Here is a 22,151-nt window from a genome sequence, read left to right on the forward strand (position 1 = left end):
ACTTGTCCTGCCTTAAACCTGGACAATGTGGAATCTGAACCGCCATCAGCACATCAAATGAGCACCTATGTTTTTTTTTTGCATGGTTTTATTTCTCTGGTCAAAGAGACTCTAGCTGTATGTTCTTGTTTCCTTTCTTTTCACACTGGTCCTGATTCCTGGAGGAATTTTCAACACCCTTCTCCCTGGGGTACAACTGATGTCCACAGACCATAGTTTACACATGGGAAGGTTAATAAATATATGAATAGCTCAGTCCCAGGTTCCATGAAATCACTCTTGCTTTAAAATTGAAAGCCCCTGGGAGAAAAGTCTTTTGTTCAAATTTGTTCCTTGGAATGTCCTAAGATAATGATTATGTGAATACAATTATAGATGATGTCAGTGTATTGTGTCAGATGGTCAACAGTGAGACATGCAGAAATGGCTCAGGAAGGACTCAGAACACTCCAATTCATGTGGACATATTGGGAATTGTATTGTAAAATCCAATTCAGAAAGGGTCTGTACACATTTAGAGCAATTGAGGCTCAAAAAAAAAAAAAAAAAAAAAACCAAGCATATTGGCGACTATGCTACACGTTGCGCTTGTACAGATTATCCAAACAAAGCCTGTGCTTCCATTGTCTTGAAATTCAATAAACATGTCAAATATAGATATCTACTCCGTATTGCTGTATCTAAAATTATCTAGTTCATCACAGAATCAGAGCTGGTTTACAAATTAAAGGTTGATATTAAAGGTTCAGCAAGATCTAGAGAGAACATGAGATCTGTGTACCTTGTTTCAACTCCTAATAAATTCCCATCAGTCCTATACCCAACCAATCATTATTCATGAGGATGTAAGCTGAATATTTGAGTTCTATATCATTTTCTCCATCCCAGATTCTAATTTTTAAAATCAATACTGTGTCCTGACCCATTTCTTTTACATTATTTTGATTTACTAAATTGCTTTTTCTCATTTTGCATTCCTCAAGACCCAGCTATTCCTCTCCTTGGAATATACCCAGAAGATGCTCCAGCACACAACAAGAAAATTTGCTCAACCATGTTCATAGCAGCCTTATTCATAATAGCCAGAACATGGAAACAGCCTAAGTGTCCCTCAGTAGAAGAATGGATAAAGAAACTGTGGTACATATACACTATGGAATACTACTCAGCTATTAAAAACAAGAAATTCCCAAAATTTGTGGATAAATGGATTGAGCTAGAAATGATCATAATGAGTGAGTTAACCCAGAAGCAGAAAGAATCAAATGGTATATACTCACTTATATCTGCATACTAGCCCAAGGGGCATGTCCCACGAAAGCCTTCACTTACCAGGAAACTGGGACAGAGGGGAGGGCATCCTATTGGGACTCTAAATGAGAGACGCATGGGAGAATAGCAAAATAAAAAAATACAGAGGGTCCTAGAAACCTACAAGTAGAACAATATGATAGGCAGATTTGGGCCCAGGGGTCCCGTTCAAACTAAGGCACCAGCCAAGGACAATACAGGCGGTAAACTTTAAACCCCTTTCCAGATCTAGCCAATGGTCAGAATATTCTCCTCAGTTGAGTGGAGAGTGTGATATGACTTTCTCACGTACTCTGGTGCCTCACATTTGACCATGTCCCCTGGAGGGGGAGACCTGGTGGCACTCAGAGGAAGAACAGCAGGTTGCCAAGAAGAGACTTGATACCCTATGAGAATATACAGGGGGAGGTAATCCCCCTCAGGAACAGTCATAGGGGAGGGGAATAATGGGAAAATGGGGAGGGGGAGGGAGGGATGGGAGGATTCAAAGGATGGGATAAACATTGAGGTGTAACAAGAATAAATTAATAAAAAAAAGGAAAAAAAAAGAATGGAGTTGTAATATGAATAAATTAAGTTAAAAAAAAAAGATCATGTAACTGTGGCTCTTCCGTCCTGCTATGTTCACTCTGTCTACCTTCGCATAGAACTCAAATTTAGTATTATTCTTCAAAGATTATATATATATGTATATATATACATACATATGATTTCTACTGTAAATGAGGTATTATATCCACTCCACTCAAGTAGAATATGAGGTTTATTTCTAATACCTTGAAACTGGTATTGCAGGTTCTTTAGGATAATTGATACAAGCTAATATTGTTAGTTGATCGAATCATGGTCATGTCAATTATAAGTTTATTTTTAACACAAGTATATATGTCCTATATTAAACAGATAGATGTGATTCTATATATATATATGGTAAAATCATTAGATAATGTCTTCAAATGTCCCAAAGATCCACAGAATATGACATTTAGAGATATTTTTATTTTAAAGATTCTTTGAACACAAGATGGGTTAAACACTGGCAATACCCAGTCTACCTCAAAGAAGATGATGAACACCAAAGAACCTCTTTATGGAGATGGTTTAAAATGCTGCAAACTTGCCATTGGGCAAAAAGTCCTCATTTCTGCCTCCTTCTGCCACAGACAGAATTCTGCACGAAAGTTGGAAAGTCTGGATGGAAGCAGAGTTGATGCAAAACTCTGCCAAGACAGGGCAAGCAAGTCCTCAAAGTTCCTGACTCACTAACATATCTGTGTGCATGTGTGTACATGTATGTGTTTAAGTGTGTGTCTTAGAATATTTTGTGTACGCTTATAAGTTCACATAACCGTGGTGTCCAAAAGAAGGCTTCAGTTGGGTTTTCTGTTTGGAGATATTGTTATAGCTGGTTGGAATAATTATTTTCTCAAGACTGGACTGGATATTGAATCTGGTCCTCTACAACAGAAAGGCATACTATTAACTAGTAAGTCATCAATCCATCTTGTGTAACTTTTTTATTTAATAAAGATATTGCTCTCTATCCTAGGTAATATTCCTTTAACTCATATAATACTATTAGGGGTATCTTACCTTCCCCCTGTAAGAGGGACATTGTTTATATTTCATCTGTAAACAGCTGCTCACTCTCTAAAATCTCCTTGTATTTCACTCTCACTATTGAACTGTCAAAAAAGTCATTCATTCATCCAAGTGTTAAAGAATACTTTGAGTTTATTGTGAAAGGTTTTTATTTTAGAGCAGAAAGGAATATTTCTACACTCTGCACATGCCAAAAAGAGAAGTCTCATGAAAAGAAAGTTTTAGCACAAGATTATATGGAAAAAGCAGATAACATTAGTAGATATGAGACTGACTAGCATCACAATTAGAAAAAAGTGTGAGAGTCATTCTAAAAGCAAATAGATATTGAACTGCAACCTTATATATGGTGGCTGTGTAGACCCATTATTTGTGAGTTGCAGTTCATATAATATGAGTTTAGGACTAGGATTTCTTCCTGATCTTTTGGATAGAATTTCTTTCTGGCCTTAACAAAATTATATAGAACTTAGGAACAAAGATGCATCCAAGCACCCCGGCAGTGGAAGCCAAGATGGAGAAGATCTCCACAGCAACCATGACCATGCCCTTGGTGCTATGATATACAGGGATGAAGCTGAGCCAGACACTGCAGAACACCAGCATGCTGAATGTCAAGTACTTGGCTTCATTGAAGGCATCAGGCAGGTTTCTCGCCAGGAAAGCCACAGTGAAGCTTCCCATGGCCAGGCAGGCCAAATATCCCAGGACAGAGTAGAATGCAGTAACTGAGCCCTTGTTGCACACAATGATGATATGGCCATGCTCAGAGTGTGCATCAATATCCACAAATGGAGGAGAAGATCCTAGCCAAATTGCACATAGAATTACTTGGAGTAGGGAGCAGATGGGAATGATGTAGTTAGGTACCCCTGATATTAGGATATACTTCATCCTTCTTCTGGTACCTGTGAGTTTGAAAGCCAGAACTACAGTGATTGTTTTTGCCAGAACTGTGGAAACAGCCACAGTGAATACAATCCCAAATGTGATCTGCTGCAGGATGCAGGTGGCTGTGTTTGGACGCCCAAGGAAGAGCAAGGAGCAGAGGAAACAGGACATGAGTGATATAAGTAAGAGGTAGCTGAGGGTTTTGTTATTGGCCTTTACAATAGGAGTGTCATGGTGCTTCACAAAGACCCCAAGACCCACAGCAGTGAATGCAGTGAAGCACAGGGCTATTAAGGCAAGAGCCATACCTAATGGATCTTCATAGCTCAGAAAGACCACAGCTTTGTCTACACAGTGGTTCTGCTCTGGGTTGGCATACTGTTCCTCTGGACACATCACACATTGATCCACATCTGGTGGAGAAAAGAAGGTTTCATTCGTGCCGCTTCAGCATTTTATTGATAGGAAATTAGAGAAGCATGGCGATATGCACATGTTAATACTGACTATGTAATTTAATGTCATTGTTGCACAGCAATGATTTTATTTGGTCATACTCACTGTCTTTGAAGAAAAAGCAATCATTTCTATGTTTATTGAATTTTGTTTATAATATTGTTTGTAAGTACAGTTTTCTTACATTGTTCTTCATGTTATACTGAAATGACGTAGCCTCTTGAGTTCGTGAGAGGAAAATTCATTAATGATGTTGCACCTGAGTGTATTTTAAAATCACTAATTTTGTATATTCATTGTCTCCTGAGGATATTGTCTGTTTTATCACTGTTGCTTCTGTGACAGAGCAAGACTCTGTCTTCTATTAGGACAAGACCTGTTGTAAATTTTTGAGTTTCAATTCACTAGCCCAAATGCACTCACATAAATGGAATGAGTAGACTATGTTTGCAGTTTTTATTTGTGTGTGTGTGTATGTGTGTGTGTGTGTGTGTGAATGTAGAAGTAATAAGAAATCTCATGAATCTGAATTTTCTTGTACTTATAAAGAGGATGTCGTATGTGAGAGTGAGAGGTGAATGACATAAGAATATAATGTTAATGATCGAAAACTGCAAAAGTATTAAGTAACAATTTTCTCATTTGTATGCTTATCTGGCCATAGAGACCAGGACTCCTGATAACTGTTAATGGGAAGCACCCACATTAACAGTGAAAGTAGAAAACTCTGAACTTAGTGAACACTGAAAGCTTTCATCTTGATTCCATTTTCTTGGGAATCACTCAGCCCATTCCTCCTCCCTTCTTTTAAACTCTCTGAGACCCAGAGTCTGTGAGTGGACTCAAGGACATATGGGAAAACAACATGAGCAAAATAACAAAAGGATTTTAATAGTGGTACCCAAGATTGTTTATATTATCCGATTGTACCCCATTTATAAGTTGCAAGATCCAGAATGGCAACTGTAATATATGTGTGTGAAATTCCACCCAGTCATTGGATAATTGCAAAGAGTGATGATGTGCTTCAAGCCATTTCATTTTTTTAATCTAGAGGAATGCATTTATGGATACATAGAATTAGTGAATGTTTTTATATACCTTAGTTAGTTGGCTCAACTGTAAAGAGAATATAAATATTTCTCAGAAAATCAGAGTTCCAATTCCAGTTTTTATGTCAGGTGTTTGAAAACTGCATGTAACTTTATCTGCATCTGTTTTAGTAGCCTCTAACCTGCATCTGCACTTGTTACATGCATCCCCCATCCCCTAAAATATAAACCTAATTAAAGCGATAAAAATAATTTTGTGATATTTGTTAATAAATATGTAAAAGCCCTCTATTATGCAGGTGGATCACTGTGCATTCGAAGTGAGCCTGGTACAAAATACGTCCAGGATGGCCAAGGTAGCATAAAGAAATCTAGTCTCAAACAATCAAACAACCAAACAAAAAACAAACAAACAAAAAAGAACTTTCATTTAATTATATAGGCTGACAGGCAAAACATTGAAAGATTATCCATTGGCTATTTGCAATTTGTCAACTCTAAATAAATAATCATTTGGCTAATACATTCTGTGTAGGTGGGAATAACATTTTAATATTTTGAATTAAATTCTTTCTGTAAAAATTTTTCTAAGCTACAACATTATTGCATTATTAATGGATGGTGCGTATAAAATATTGATTACAAGAATCCTCATATTTCCGACATGATGTCTGAAGATGTATTCCCCCCATACCTAGAATCATATGACATCAGACATTTAAAAATTGGTCTTTGGATATTGCAAAGTATCTTCCATCTCATTCTTAGATTCTCTTAATTATAAGAGAAATATTTCTCTCTATATTAATATAGCAGAGAACATATATTCAGTACCAAACAGTGACATGACAGGATCTACTTTGTCTGAGGCCCTATTCTGTTCTGCATGGACTCCTGTACTTATGCGCTGCACACAAATCATGTAGGGACACACATATATATGCAAAGAGAATAAATAAATATTTTTAATGATCCGTGACAAGAATCTAATCTATATAGAGTTTTAGAAGAGATAAATCATTAAGAAAATATAAAAAATTCTTCCAACTGAAGTTTGATTATCAAAATCTTTCTTTGAGAAAATGTGTCACACTGTCCATAAAGACATAAAGTTTTACTACTTGCTGTTGTTCAAGAAATTGTTAATATTTGTATTTCTACAAAGACCTTCTTAGGAAAGTTATAATATTATCTGTTCTCTTGTTTTTTTGACAAGTTAAGTATTTCAGTGGGTAGGAGGTGATGATGAACATGAAAGTTTTTGCACAGCCACAACACTCACTTGTCTCATTAGAAATTTCATTTTCTGGGCATGGGCTGCATTCAAAACAGCAAGTGGCCATTCCCTCTTTACAGAATTTTCTGAATCCAGGTCCACAGTCAGCACTACACACAGAGGGCAATATCTGAGAAAAATTAGACACATGCTGATATCAGAATTTTAACCTACTTCCTCCATATATATTATCTTAGCCTGTTGAGTTATGAACGACCTTATTCTATAAACACGAACTGATAGAGAATATGTCATTTAGTACATAGTATAGTGTCAAGCATAGAAATATATGGAAAGAAGGTGATGAAAAATTGAGTTGCTTCCAAACGCCTATAAATGTAGTAACAAGATTTGATGGTGTGCTGTATGCACACACTATAGAGACTTCAGCCAGATTTCTCTAGTTAATGATTGTCAAGTTGACACCAAGCACAGTAATAAAAAAGAGGAAAATTACTTGAGATATAATGTCCATCAGACTAGACTGTTCCTATATATGTGAGGCATTTCATTCAATGGTAATTTATGTATGAGTGACCATCCCACTGTGGGAGGTGCTCTTGCTAGGCAGGGGTCTATGAGAAATCTAACAGAACAAGCCAGTATGCAGAACTTTTTCAGGGTCTAGATTAAGTTCCAATCCAGAGATTCCTGCCTTGTCTTCCCTTGACAGTAATTTATGTGATCCAAATCAACTTTTTCCTTACTTTGCTTAGAGTCAGTATTTAATCACAGCAACAGATTAGGTGTGTAAGACTAAAAGATTCGTGCATCCAGGGAAATTTGTCCTAGAATCTCAGAATCCATGCATGACCTCCAATAAGTTGACAGTGTAAATTTGACAAGCTGTGTATAAACAGAAACATAGGTGAGTGGACAAATCCTGGTTTATTATTGGTGTAAAGTACTGAATTTCTGTGTATTGAGCTGGAGGGCAGAGTATTTCCTGAGGTAAACAGGCTCAACAGGGGCTGGAAATACAGTGAACTCTTGAATAAAGATTATTTAATTTAAGTTGATTTTTTTTTTTTTGGTTTTTTAAGACAGGGTTTCTCTATGTGGCCTTGACTCTCCTGCACTTACTCTTTAGACAAGGCTGACATTGAACTCATGAAAGAATTTTCAGTTAAAATAAAATATTGAACTTGAAGATCATTTGTACAACAATGAATATTGATATCGGGGACTGCATGGACAAATGATCCACTTCTGCCTTCCCAGTTTGAATCATTTGTTCTTTGTTGTGGATAAAAATGTGATTCTATAATAGAGTTGAGTTTTGTGATGGATCAACCCTAATTGATATATTTATGTTGAGTCATGATTTCATTCCGGGAATGAAGTCATGTTATGATAAGACAGTGATCTTTCTCTTTTGTTGCCGTGTTTTTTTTAGTACATGTTTAGTCAAGAATTATTCCATGCATATCCAAATTATAGATTATTTTCCAATATTTTCTATTACACTTCATTACCATGTATTTCTACTATACTTATAGAACAGCTCTCTTCATGTTTGTGAGTGAGTTTTTTACTTTCCCATGGAGGCAACAAACGTGTCTTTCTCATAAGCAATTCTCATTACCTTTGTGTTTCAATTAGAAAATGTGACTACCACAATTCAGTTATTATTTATAATTATTTGTTTTTATTTCTGCATGTTGTTACTGCAATATTGATTCCTTTTCTAATCGATGTTTTTCTTTCTGCCATTCTAGAGTTGTCTTTATGTAGCGTTGGAAACTTGTTAATTTTACTTATAGTTATGAAAGTATTCTTAAAGTATCATTTGTAGTGCTGTTTCAGTGCATATGAATTTCTGTAATTGTGTTCATTATTGAACCTTGTTCTGTTTCCTTCTATTAAGAGATATCAATATACTGTGTATAGTAACTAGCCTTGGCAGTTATGTGTCTGATTTTTTGACACACATCACTGTTACTCTCCACCTTTAAGAGCCTCCCTAGTAGAATCTGCAATTCTTCATGTGCTGCTATTTTATGAATGGGGCTTCTATTTAGCGACATTCCATATCTTCTTCTTGGCACAACGCAAATTTAAGTAATAAATATCAAGTCTTGGCTTATTTTTTGTGGTGGTGTATACCTTTAATCCTAGCACTAAGGGAGGCAGAACATGGCAAGTGCTGTGATTCTGAGACAAGCCCGATCTACTAGATGAGCCCTGGAATGCCAAGGCTACAAAGAGAAAGCCTATCTAGAAAAACACAACAAAACAAAACAAAGAGACAAGCAACCAACAACTATAAACAAAGTTGGATAATTTCTGTTGTTGAGAGTTTAGTTAGTACTTAAATAAATGCTCTCTCTGTATAGTCACAGATCATGTTTTTTTTTTAAGAAATTTAAAGTTACATCTTACTGGATATAATGTATATACCTTTAGTCTGTCCCTTTTCTCCTATTGTGCCCCTGGTTTGTTCTGTTCATCACATGCCCTTTATATCATTTGTATCTCATTCTTCTTTATTGTTTTATCTTCATCATACTTTGAGCATTTTAACTCATATGTCTTGTTTTCAAGTCTTTGCATCCAGTCTTCAACTTGAAATATTCTCTTGGTGAAAATACTGATGTTTTTATGTGATTTCTCTTGTTGTTCCCTTACATATTTTAGTTTGATTATTTAACAATATTTGTATCTTCATTGCATTCTTGTTTCAAGTCTTCACTCCGTGTCTTATTGTATCCAAGTTTTCAAGATCTCATTGTTTGCTCCCAGGGGTGATTTGTGTTCTTGATTCTTTGGGAACTCTCTTAAAATTATTATTTTTTCCGTTACATAATTTGAAATTTATCTCATGGTTATCTTAAAAGGATTCAATATAGCATGTTACATTGTCCAAATCTAATTAAAAATAAACTGATGCCCAAGGAATTCATGATTCAAAGACATATATCTCAGCAGTGGTACTGATGTAGTTAAAACATATACATCAATGTAGGATGAAGCTCAGTTATAAGCACTCATGCAGTTAGGTGTTCTCTCTAATGCCCAATTACAAAACATTAAATATTGGTTTTTTTCCAAATTTGATATCATTTATTCAAATTACATCCTGAATGTTACTACTCACTTGCATCTTCATGTTCCTGTGCTCTTTAACTCACCATTTTAGTCTCCCCTAGACTTCTGACAACGGAAGACTTCCTCCCCCACCATATGGCCACAGCATACCAGGTCTCATCCTGATACCTTCTTTCCCTTTTCTGTGTGTCCAAGGGCTTCCCACCAAGGCAAAGTGATCAAACATAGGGAAATATAGTTCATATCAGAGGCAGAGTCTGCTGTAAACAGAACAGTGGAGAATGAGCTTTCCAATCTCTCATTCTTCAAAACTGCTCTCTGCACTCCACCAGGTGTCCGGAAGCAAGCACCAGCATCTGTGCTAATCCACCAGTAGGGTAAGCCTCTCATAGGACAACAATTTTGAGCTGATATCTTCTTATAAGTGAATGTATACCATGCAAGAATTTCTAGGTCTGTGTTACCTCACTTTGGATGAACATTTTTAGTTCTATACATTTGCCTCAATTTTGCACAGTCCTCATTTTTAAAAGCTGAGTAGTATTCTACTGTGTAAATGTACCTGAGTTTCTTTATACTTTCTTTGGTTGGGAGGCATCTAGGTTGATTCCAGACTCTGGTTGTTTTACAAATAGTTGAGCAAATGTATTTGTTGTATGGTTGAGCATCTTTTCTGTATATGCCCAGGGGTGGAATATCAGGGTCTTTAATTATCAATATTCTCAATTTTCTGAGAAAGCACCAGATTGATTTCTTTAGTGGTTGTACAAGTTTACACTTCCCCAACTAATGGAAGAGTGTTCCCTTTTCCCCAAATCCTTGACAGCACTTACTGTCACTTGAGGTTTTTATTTTATTTTAGCCATGGTGATGGGTGTAAGATGGGACGACAGATGTGGTTTCATTAACTCTCCCTAATGACCAAGAACACTGAACATTTTTAAGTGTGTCTCAGTGTTTCATGTGGGAAAACAAAACACAGTATACCTAAAACAATCATGTACAATAAAATATCCTCCAGATGAATCTCCATACCTGATTTCAAGCTGTACTATACAGCAACAGGAATTAAAACAGCATGGTCATGGCATAACAATAGGGTGGCTGATTAATGGAATCAAATAAGAGACCCCCAAAAAACTCCACACACATATGGACCCTTGATTTTTGACAAAGAAGCCAAATTTATTCAATTGAAAAAAGATGGCATCTTCAACAAGTGCTGCTGGTCGAACTGGATATCTTCATGTAGAAAATGCAGTAGACCCATATTTTCACCACGCTCTGAAATCAAGTCCAAGTGCATTAAAGACCTCAACATAAAACCAGAGTCACTAAATCTGTTAGAAGAAAAAGCAGGAAAGAGCCTGGAACTCACTAGCACAGGGGACATTTCCTGAATAGAACTCCAACAGCCCAGGCCTTAAGGTCAACAATTAATAAATTGGACCTCATGAGGCTGAGAAGCATCTTTAAGGCAACAGACACTGTCATCAGAACAAAGTGACAGCATACAGTCTGGGAAAAAAAACTTCACCCATCCTACATCTGACAAAGATCCAATATCCAAAATATATAAAGAGCTCAAGAAAATAAACACCACCAAACCAAATAACACAATTATGAAAAGGGGTTCAGAATTAAGCATAGAATTCTCAACAGAGGAATATCGAATGATTGAGAACCACTTAAAGAAATGCTCAACATCTATAGTCATCAGAGAAATTCAAATCAAAATTACCCTTAGATTCCACCTTATACCCATCAAAAACTAAAGTGACATCACATGCTGGTGAGGATGTGGAGAAAGGGGGACACTCCTTCATTGCTGGTGGGAAAGCAAACTTGTACAACCACTTTGGAAATCAATCTGGTGCTTTCTCAGAAGACTTAGAATAGGCCTACCTCAAGACCCTGCTATTCTAGTCTTTGGAAAACACACAGAACATTATCCTCCACACAACACGGACATACTCTCAGCCATGTTCAAAGCAACCTTATTTGTGATAGCCAGAATCTTGAAACAACCTAAATGTCCCTCAGTCAGAGAATGGATAAAGAAACTGTGGTACATTTACACTATGGAATACTACTTAGCTCTTAAAAGAAAGGAAATCCTGGAATTTATGGACAAATGGATGGAACTAGAAATGATCATATTGAGTGAGTTAATGCAGACTCAGAAAGACTCACATGGCATATACTTACATATAATTGGACACTGCCCCTACAGGGATGTCCCCTGAATGTCTTCACTTACCAAGAGATTTGCATAGATGTGGGACCTCCTATTATGACTCTAGTTCAGAGAAGTACAGGATAATAGAGAAATCAAATTTTCCAGAGGGTCCTTTTAACCTACAAGAAGAACATCATGATGGGTAGATCTAGACACAGGAGGTCTTTTTAAGCTATGGCACCAACCAAAGACAAGAGATCCAGTAAATATTGAACCCCTACTCTGATCTAGCCAAGGGACAGGACATTATCCACAGACATATGGAGAGCATGGACTGACTCTGACATGATCTCTGGTGCCCCATATTTGACCACTTCCCCTCGATGGGAAGGCCCTGTAGCACTCAGAGAAAGAATAGGAAGGCCACGAAGATGAGACCTGATAGGCTCTGACCATATGGTGGTGTCAGAGTTCCCCTTCTGTCGCAGACACGTGGGATATGAATAAGGTCAAAAAAAGGCAGAAGGGTGGAACAGGAGGGGACAAGCAAGGGGATAGAAATCTAGATGTAGTCTGAATAAATTAATAACAGTAAAAAAGGAAAATATTTTTATGACTAGTGGATGTTAGGTTCTTTTATTTTGATGTTGTTTGTGGTAGTGTGTTTATCTGGTTTTGTTTTGCTAAAGTGAAGTAATTTATTTCCTGTGTTTTTTTCGGTATATAGTTTGGCTCTTTGGTTTGGAGTTTTCCTCTTATCATCTTCTATAGGGCTGAATTTTTTGATAGGTACTGTTTTAATGTATTTTTCATGGAATATCTAATTTGTTTCATCTATGGTTACTGAACATTTTATTGGGTATAGTAATCTGGAGTGGCGTCTCTCTAGAATATTAGGGTTGCAAGACCTCTGCCCAGGCCCCTCTGGCTTTTATGGCCTCTGCTGAAAACTCACATGTGATTCTGGTAAGTTTGGAATTGTAAGTTACCTGGCCTTTTTCTCTTTGTGCTTTTAATGTTTTTTCTTTGTTCTATGCATCTTGTGTTTTGATTATTATGTGGCAACAGGATTTTCTTTTATAGTCTACACTACATGGTGCACCGTAGGTCTCTTGTATGCTTATAAGCATCTCTTTCTTCAAATTGCAGAAGTTTTCTTCTATCATTTTATTGAAAATATAATCCTGGGTTTGGATCCTGGCATCTTCTCTCTCCTCAAATCCTATTATTAGGTTTCATCTTTTAGTGCTTTCCTTGATTCCTTGGATGTTTTATGTCAGGAATTTTTAAACATTTTCTTTGATGGTTTCATCAAATGATTCCATTCTATCTTCTACACCTGAGATTCTTACTTCCCTCTCCTGTATTTTGATAGGGCTGGTTATCTCTACAGGTTCTGTTTGCCTTTCTAAATTCTCTTTCTAGGCCCTATAACCCACAATTCAGTTTGAGATTGTGTGGCAAAGCACAGGGCTGGGCTGAGTGTGTGTGACTTTGTAGACCAGGCCGGTGCACACCTGTGCCTGGGATATTTCTGTGGATTAGCCAGTGGATCTGAGGGCAGACCTACCTGTGCTTCAAAGCCTGGAATTTCAGTTGAGCCTGAAGAACCAGACTCTAGTGCCCTGCAGCTCACTGTTTACTCCCAGACACAGAGTCTTAGATGTAAAGGGTAGATCCAGCTCTAAAACAGACATCCAGTCTCTGGGGCCTGGGCGCATGCCCACAGGGAAACACTAATGTCTTTTTGGATCAATTTATGCAGCCTGAGGTCAGACCCACCCATCTTTCAGACAGTTGTGGACCCCTCTAACCCAGGGTATTCCAGCTCTTGTTATGAATCTTTCAACCCAGTCTCTTGGTTCAGTCGCTCTGATCAGAGAGATTACATTATCTTTGCTGTCATCTTGGATCCTCTTATAATTATTAATTGGTTGTTTAATATGCCATTGAACATTCTTTCATTTAAGTCTATAATGTTGGAGAAATGTTCTTTCTTTCCATATCTTCATATTTATGTTTATTTTTTCTGCATTGTGATGTGTATATGGGGGATCAGAGCATTGTTTATGTTGTTTGACTTCTGTATACTCTTCCAGTGGTTGCTTATGTAGTATTCTACTTAGATGTGGTTATAACAGATATGAGTCTTCATTTCTTACTGCAGAATTGATATGTATTTCAGTAGCTACACCTTAAGTTCACATGTCTTTCCCTTAGATAGTCTTGTCTCACCACACTGAAGAGAATAATTTACTGTAAGTTTTATATTTTCTGAGCAAGATGGCATATCAATTGATACCAATATGAAAGACATTCCTGAAGGTAAGTCTTTGAAAGTTCAGTGAACTTAGAATTGGGTAATTTGAAGTAAATACTTTAACATCACCCTCATCAGAATTCATACCTATAAGATGCACAGCATACAGCATGTGAGCATTCTTTTGTTAAAGCCACATTTGTATCACGGTCAATCCTCCTCCTATTGAGAATAAAAAATGAAATCCCAGTGTTGGTTATACCAACAACCATACCATAATTCAGGGCATGAAACAAGATTATTCTCGGGAAAAATTTCTTCTCCAGTGTATCACTCAGGGCTGGGGAGATGGCGTATTGTCAGTCATAATTATTGCTCATGAAGCGGACCCAACTTAGATGTTGAAAACACATTTTCTGTCAGAAATCCGTCTTAAGTTTCCAGAAATCTGAACCACTTCTTGGCATCTGTATGCATTACACGGGCCAGTATTGCATACACATATGTACAGATAAACCATTCATTAAAGAGTTACGTAAAAATTAATTTAATAAAAACCAAGTTTTAAATCTTAGAAAATCTAACACGATTCATGAAAATTTACATTAATATATATATAAACATTTAGACTTTAGAAGCTCAATGTAAAATAATTAAACCGTATTACATGATAAAATGAATGATTTATATAGTTGTCCTTACTCCATCCTTATCATAACCTCAATATCTTTGACATCATGTGCCAGACGTCCAACAGAAATGGAAAACTCACTCTGTTGTAATAAAACTGGAACCAAGAAACTATTGCTCATTTTAGAGCAAGTAATATTAAACAGTGGTAATAGACAATGTTATAGTCCTATTAAAAACAAGAAAGACCTCTGATAGGATAAATGTAACTGTATGGAATTATAGAATGGTCAAAGAACTAATAAATATATCACATTTAAAAGCAAAAAATAAGAAAAATAGTATAATAGGACAACTTTTGATTCCTTACCTGACAATCTATTTTACATCACTAATTTAGAATGTGCACACATGACCCCGTTTACTGGTGAGTCAGGTAAATCAGTAAATCAGTTCAAACCTACCTTTGTACTTCCTGTGACCCACTCCATCATCTCTGCAGATAAATGGAGCTGTTGACCATGTGGAAAGTATGGGCTGAAACTTCCAATCTTCACCTTGATTTCAAGGCCTTGTTGCAAATTGGAAATATAGAAAATGTCACATTCCTCCTCCAGTTTTTCTCTTTGGTTCATATTCACTCTGTCACCAACTGGATTTGTGAAGTGGATATTCCTCAGAGTGTCATGAAGCTGAAATAGAAATAGCATACTGTAGTGCATGATATTATTTCTTGAAACCAAACAGTGCAATCTGACTTTATCTTAAAGGCAAAATTAATGAACATATCCAGGAGCAAAAATTCAATTAAAGCAATTGGATAAATAAAATTAACATCTCTGTGACCATCTGGAGACCTAAGACATGGTGGGCTTCTGGGAGGATATGGGAGTGAGTCTAGGTGAGACTCCTAGTAGGAAGGGTCCTGGAGACTACACAGGACACTTTGTGGAGGGAGAGGAACACCAAGCAACCCAACAAAACTTCAGCCCAAAATTTACCCTGCCTAGGGTAAATGCAAGGATATAGATAGCAGAGTGAGAGTGAGGGAATGTCCAAACAATGCCTGCATCAACAGGAGACCCAAGCCATGGAACAAAGCCAGACACTGCCACTATTAATGACATTCTGCTATACTTGCCCATGGGAGCCTAGCAAAGCTCTTCTCTGAGACCCTACACCCAGAAGTGAATGGAAGCAGATGCTGAGATTCACATCCAAACACAGGGTATGAAGTCTAGTGTATGAAGTCTAGTGGGAAAGTTGGGAGGAAAGAAAGAATTACCTGGGAGTAACAGAGCTCCACAAGTAAGCCAAAATAGCTAGCTAACCAGGGCCCAGCAGAGCTTGTGGAGTTTGAAACACACACTAAGAATCATGCATAGGCTGGACCTAGGACCTCTTCACATATATAGCCAATGGGCACCTCAGGCTTCATGTGTGCCCTATAATAAGGATCGATCAGGATGTCTCAGATTAAGACACAGTTGCATCTGTATTACCTCTACACCTGGTAGAGATTCCTCCCCTGGCCATGGGGAAGAGGAAGTGCTCAGCCTTGATTCACGTGAGGTGATTGGGTGAGTTGTTAAGAGGGATCCGCTTTTCTGAGGAGTAGGGTCGTGGAGATGAATGTAAAGTGTGACTAGGAGGATATGACAGAAGAGCCTACCATCAGGATATAAGAGAATAGATAAATTAAAATATTTAAACATTACCATAATGTTCCTGGAATTTTATAGCTCTCAAGGATATACCACCAAACACAGAGACATATTTGCAGAACCGAATGAGATATGCAGTATGAACACACACACACACACACACACACACACACACACACACACACACACACACTGACACACACATAGACACTAACACACACATCCACATGTTAGTACACATAGAGAGGTTCCTTAATCATACAGAATATACACACAATACAGGAACACAATTATTTAAACACAAATACACACGTATGACACCAAACTTATATGCATATTAGCATACACAGGTAGAGAAACATACGGATGGAGAAGAATAAAAAGCATATTCATAAGCACTCACACACATATCCTGACAAGTACTCAGGAGAAAAATAGATAGAAACAACCACATAGAATGACACCGACAGACAGATAAATTGATGGTCACATCCAACATATACAGATAGGCATGAATAAAGCCAGACATACATAATGTGACAAACACACACACACAGCAACACAGATATACCTACATGCAATCACATTGACCAAAACACAAAAAATACACACTCAGTCACCTCACAACAAGTTCAATAACAAATACACACAGAAAGATAAAGACAGACACAAACACACACAGAAAGACATTGCTACATACAAAAATTTATGTTCATTTCCACAGATAATTGGAAAGATAGGCAGATAGAATAGAATCATCTATACACAGCAGCAGCAACACAAATATGCAAGGATATCCACAGCAACAGGAAAAACATACACATATACAGGTTGATAAGTATAATTACTCACAAATGAATAAACATGTCCATATTGAATTGAATTCCAGAACTATTTTCTACATAGTTAATCTCACAAGCCCAAGCAAGGATCCTAGTACCTACAGTGGGTGCTGAATCAGTTTAAAAACCTTGGGAAAACCATGCGTACAGTTATTACAACATATTTGATAATTAATCAACAAGAGCTTAGCCTCTCATCAAAGAGAAGATTAATTTGCAAACACTGATTATACTTCCAATATTGAACCAGTGTGATATTAAGGTCTTTGTATCAAAGTCAATAGGCATCATAAACAAAATTGCCTACCACAGTAATACCTTTACCGTTTGCATTGTTGCTTGTGTTTCTTTTCTTTTTTCTTGAAATAATTTATTCAGATTACATCCCAGTTGTTATCCCCTCACTTGAATCTTCCCATTCTCCCCCCCTCCCTCTTTCACCCAATCAAGCTTTATATTTCACTTCTACTACACTCAAATTGTGCCTGCGGGAGCCTTATAAAACTATGTCTTTGGAGACATCAAATATTATACACTAGAAGAAACAGTACCTTAAAGCATTCATGGTTTGAGTTGTTCAATGTGCTTATTTCCTGATGAACTAGATATTGAAATATCCACTCATGACTGGCATGGGCTAAGGCATACACAGCATTGTATATGTCATAACTGCTACTACTAAAGGCCATGTCAAAAGTGTGTTCCATTAGCCATTCCAATGTGGCATTGGAAGAGCAGTTCTTCATTGTGTTACAGTTAGATGCCAAGGCTTCACAGTTAAGGTACATCCACTCCATGCTTGCCAGATATTTGTCAGAATAGTTGATAAGGTTCACTGTCTGGACAAAATTTTTGAAACCTGAAATATCTGGATGATGGTGAGCAAAAGTAAGAGTCCCATGAAATGAGTCCAATGTGTAGTCCCTCTTAGTAATAGCGTCACCCCACTGGGACGTTGTGATCCATATTCTCTTTATAACTAACGATTCCCACATTCTTAAGTTCAAAGCAAGTCTATAATCTATGTCACCGTAAATGATGACAACATTTGTGGAAGATGCCATGATTTGGTTGTAATACACTTCAGCTCTTGACATGTATAACTCCATGTTGACTGGGATCATGTTCACAAAGGCAAAGCAGACTGTGCTTTTTTCCATCTCTCTCCTCAAATAAGAGAGAAATTGTATGCCCTGATCATTGTCTGAGATGACTAGCCCAACCCAGTTCCATCTGAAATAAAGTATGAAGAAGACCATAGCATGGGCTAGAGATATGTCCTTAGAGGCCATCTGATATAGGTGGGGAAATTGTTCATGATCACTTAGGACAGGATGGAAAGGTCCAAATGTAAGCTGAAAGACCTAGGACACAGGTAGCAGCATGAGGCAGCATGAATATTTAAGATCTTGTAAACATATTTCTCTTTAGAGAGTTCTAGAGAAACTAATTAGATGTTATGTCTTTCTCATCTCTATTTCAAAGAAGGACAAGTGGAAAACCCATCATGTCTCTAAATACTAAGGCCCTTGAACAATTGGATTAATATAAATATGAGGTCATTATCCTTCTTAAACTCTTCTTAGAATCTCTGAATGGTACCAAAAGAGACATGATATCAAAATTACCACTCAAAAAACTCTCACCTTATAAGACATGAAGAAGTTGATTAATATCTGCATTGTTGCAGTTGTTTCCCAGTTTGGTCCTGTAAGTAACACTGTACACATTGGCTCTCTTGTACAGTCATAATTAGGATGAACTTTGTTCATGTTCATATGCATATAACTGGTAAATTGTGACAGTGTCTTGCAACCAAAAACCATGTAGTCAAACAGAGAGATATTTGGTAAAAGACCAGGGTTCCTGTTGACTTCATCCACGGCAAAAGCCAATGCAAAAGCAAATCTCTGGCTTTCTGTTGTTGTGCTGTCAAAGGACACAGTGTTTATTATGGATAGAGAGATACAGCTAATCATTTGTAGTGAATACAAGCAATATCCTTTATTGCACATTCCTGCCTCCCACCTCCAAATATTGAAAGAGATGTCCTGTGCTGTGAGATTATCCGGACATAAGAAACTGGAACTTACAAAAGCTTTAAACACTCCTGAGAGGGTGTCTCCCATATATAATACGTGATATTGAAATCTTCCACAGAGACTGTTTCTATGTCTTGTTTTTCGATGCTGTCTCAGAAGGTAAAGACTCGAGCATAGGTTTGACCAATGAGAAATTCTCAAGAAATTTTATTTTGAAATTATTGAGCAATATAAAAATATATGTGACTGTGAGATGTCTTAGGTTGTTATCATGAACTTTATGGAATTATCTAAGGCAGTTAAAGGAAGAATTAGGAGTGCACAGTAGACCTTATCATGGGCTACATTTGCCTCCTGTACTTAAATTAATTTATAATTAGTGGCAATATATTTAGTAAATCATGTTATATCCATCTTCATCTCCTGTGTTTTTTCTTTCAGATTGATTAATAGAAAAATAAAATCCTTTTAAAAATTTTATTGTCATACAAAATCATATATCTAAAGAATAATAGATAAAAATATGTATGTACGCACATTTTTGTGTGGACAGGAGCAATGAATTTATTGGTCATAATAGGAAGATACAAACCACTGTTTGTAAAAATTATACATTGCTTCAGCCTGTTCTCTCTCAAATGCACATGTACACACCTGCTTCAAGTCTGAGGTCAGAGACTAAGATTACAAACCACCACCCCACTATGGCCCACCAATTTTTGTTTACACACACATGTGATGTACTCTCACTGATCATATCCTGGTGACATAACTTTTCTCCTAGAATACATCCTTACCTAGATGTGGTGGTACGTGCCTTGTAATGCCAGCACTCTGTGAGGCAGATACAGTAAGATCAGTGTCAGATTGAAGACAGCATTTTCTATGAAATGAGTCCAGAACAACCGAGACATTAGGAAAAACTGTCTCTAAAAACCCTACTTCGACCAATGGTGAAACTGACATAACTCTCGCTCCCTACTAAGACAGGAGACATTCAGAAATGGCAGTGAGCTTTGTAAATGTCATACTTTATGTTTATAAAATAGAATACACAAACGTGTGAGAATGTTAATTTTTGAATAAAAACAGGCAACACATCAGTGGATGTAAAATAGTAGCGTGTTGTGTTTATGTTTATGAGAAAAAATAATTCCCGTCTTTCCCATGTGAAGTCCTATCTGACCAATATGCATCAAACCTACTACATCATTATGAATGATTCACTCAGAATTAAATACAATAAGTTTCCATATAGAAATTGTATCTACGTGATGTTTTTATTCATAAAAACAGACTTTTTACAATATTCTTTACCTATACACAGAACATTTATCATTGAGAATTTCAGTAACAGAAAAAAGAATTCAGATTCAGGACTTCTTCTTTCAATCACTATATCCTACAACAAAGGTTGGGAAGCATCAATTATTTAAGCTGTGTTAGTGGCCTAGTTGTCCAATGTTCTGTGTTTGAAAACATCTCTGAGAAACTCAGAAACATCATAAGAATCCCATGTTTCTAAAAATCCCACTATGCATAGCAAAATTACTGAAAGAAAAATGAAAGAGATAAATATGACTTAAGTCTCAGTGAATAAACATTTCAGACATAAAGGGAGAGGATGCATGGCTATTAAATAATGGTAAAACTGGATTAGTAGGTAGCTTCTCTGTCTGTCCTCAAGTGTTGCCACCTAACACAAGACACAGCTGTCACTCAGGCAAGAATAAAAGACTGTAAGCTGTCACCAAGATGAATGAGAGCCTCACTTTTCAAAGAATCCAAAGGTATCCTTTACAGTCCAAGAGTGTGAAGAACTCACCTTGGTTATACATAAAAGCTAGTGTTTGTACAACTACACAAGTGAGTATGGAGCAACAGGAACATGGTTCCCAGTAACCTGATCTCTTACTTCCATTCTCAATCGAGCTTCAGAAACCATAGTGTGACCACATGCAAGGAACTGTTGAGAGTGTCTTTCTATGTGGAAGCTCCCAAGAGCTACGTGTACCACAACACTATTAACACAATGACTACAAACATACATGCACTAGGAGATACAGCAGACTGTATAGTCATTTACTGTAATGTACTCAGGACAAAACTTGTTGAACTATAAGGGGTTGCTTTCAGTCATACATACGGAGTATGGTACAATGGAAACTATGGTTAGGAGGGCTATATATTTCGGGTCACTGTGAGAGATGTTTTCTCAATCAGCCTACAGCTTTAAATGATGTGCCTAAATAAAATAAAACCAGTTAACTCCTGAAAAGCATTAAAAGTAGAAAAAGAGCAAGGTGTCTCTAAAGAGCTAATGGTTCCCTCTTGGTATGCAGGCTGTGAGAACAGGACAGAAGACTCAAAGTACTGCTATGATCCTCATCAAATATCTCATGAAATATGTGTCAGGAAATACACATGGAACATTTTTTAAAGCACTTACTATAGATTCAGATAATTACTCCAATCTTCTCTGTCTATTGTTTCAGAGGCTAGTTGAAATAAGAAGACACAATTTGTCCCCAAGTCCAGTTCTTTATCTTCCTTCATCTTCATTCTCCAATAGCACCTAGGATGAATGAAACTGGCCAGGAAAAGGAGGAGGTTCCATAAGAAGAAAAGGAAAATCAAAGCACACATACTTGTCCTGCCTTAAACCTGGACAAGGTGGATCTGAACTGCCATCAGCACATCAAATGAGCACCTATGGTTTTTGACCTGGTTTTATTTCTCTGGACCAAAAGACTCTAGCTGTATGTTCTTGTTTCCTTGTTTTTCACATTGTTGCTGATTGCTGGAGGAATTTTTTAATACTCTCTTCCCCGGGGTTATGCACCTGATGTCCACATCCATAGGAAAAGCATGGGTAGGTAAATAAATATGTGAATAGTT

General features: G+C 37.0%; 1 protein-coding gene across 3 annotated transcripts; it reads right to left on the reverse strand.

Moving 5' to 3' along the window:
- Nucleotides 1–3,318: 3,318 nt before the first annotated feature.
- Nucleotides 3,319–21,899, reverse strand: LOC127203509 (vomeronasal type-2 receptor 116-like). 3 transcript variants are annotated; one of them, XM_051162319.1, is made up of 6 exons: nucleotides 21,703–21,899; nucleotides 18,900–19,140; nucleotides 17,763–18,575; nucleotides 15,170–15,397; nucleotides 6,595–6,718; nucleotides 3,319–4,217 (listed from the first exon to the last, which is right to left on the reverse strand). In XM_051162319.1, the coding sequence occupies exons 1-6, from the start codon at nucleotides 21,897–21,899 to the stop codon at nucleotides 3,319–3,321; spliced, it is 2,502 nt and encodes an 833-aa protein (XP_051018276.1). The 3 variants fall into 3 exon arrangements, with proteins under 3 accessions (XP_051018276.1, XP_051018275.1, XP_051018277.1); XM_051162318.1 differs by having other exon boundaries at nucleotides 18,858–19,140; XM_051162320.1 differs by having other exon boundaries at nucleotides 3,319–4,091; nucleotides 6,589–6,718; nucleotides 18,858–19,140.
- Between the last annotated feature and the right edge of the window lie 252 nt (nucleotides 21,900–22,151).

The sequence above is a fragment of the Acomys russatus genome, chromosome 19 (genome assembly GCF_903995435.1).
Source record: "Acomys russatus chromosome 19, mAcoRus1.1, whole genome shotgun sequence".
Taxonomy (NCBI): Eukaryota; Metazoa; Chordata; class Mammalia; order Rodentia; family Muridae; genus Acomys; species Acomys russatus.

Coding starts and splice junctions, on each gene's coding strand:
- LOC127203509 (XM_051162318.1), bottom strand. CDS start 21,899: ATGTGTGCTTTGATTTTCCTTTTCTTCTTATGGAACCTCCTCCTTTTC. Junction 19,141..21,702: donor AGTAATTATCTGAATCTATA/GTAAGTGCTTTA, acceptor GTCCTTTGACAG/CACAACAACAGAAAGCCAGA. Junction 15,398..17,762: donor CAAACCATGAATGCTTTAAG/GTACTGTTTCTT, acceptor TTTCTATTTCAG/CTTCATGACACTCTGAGGAA.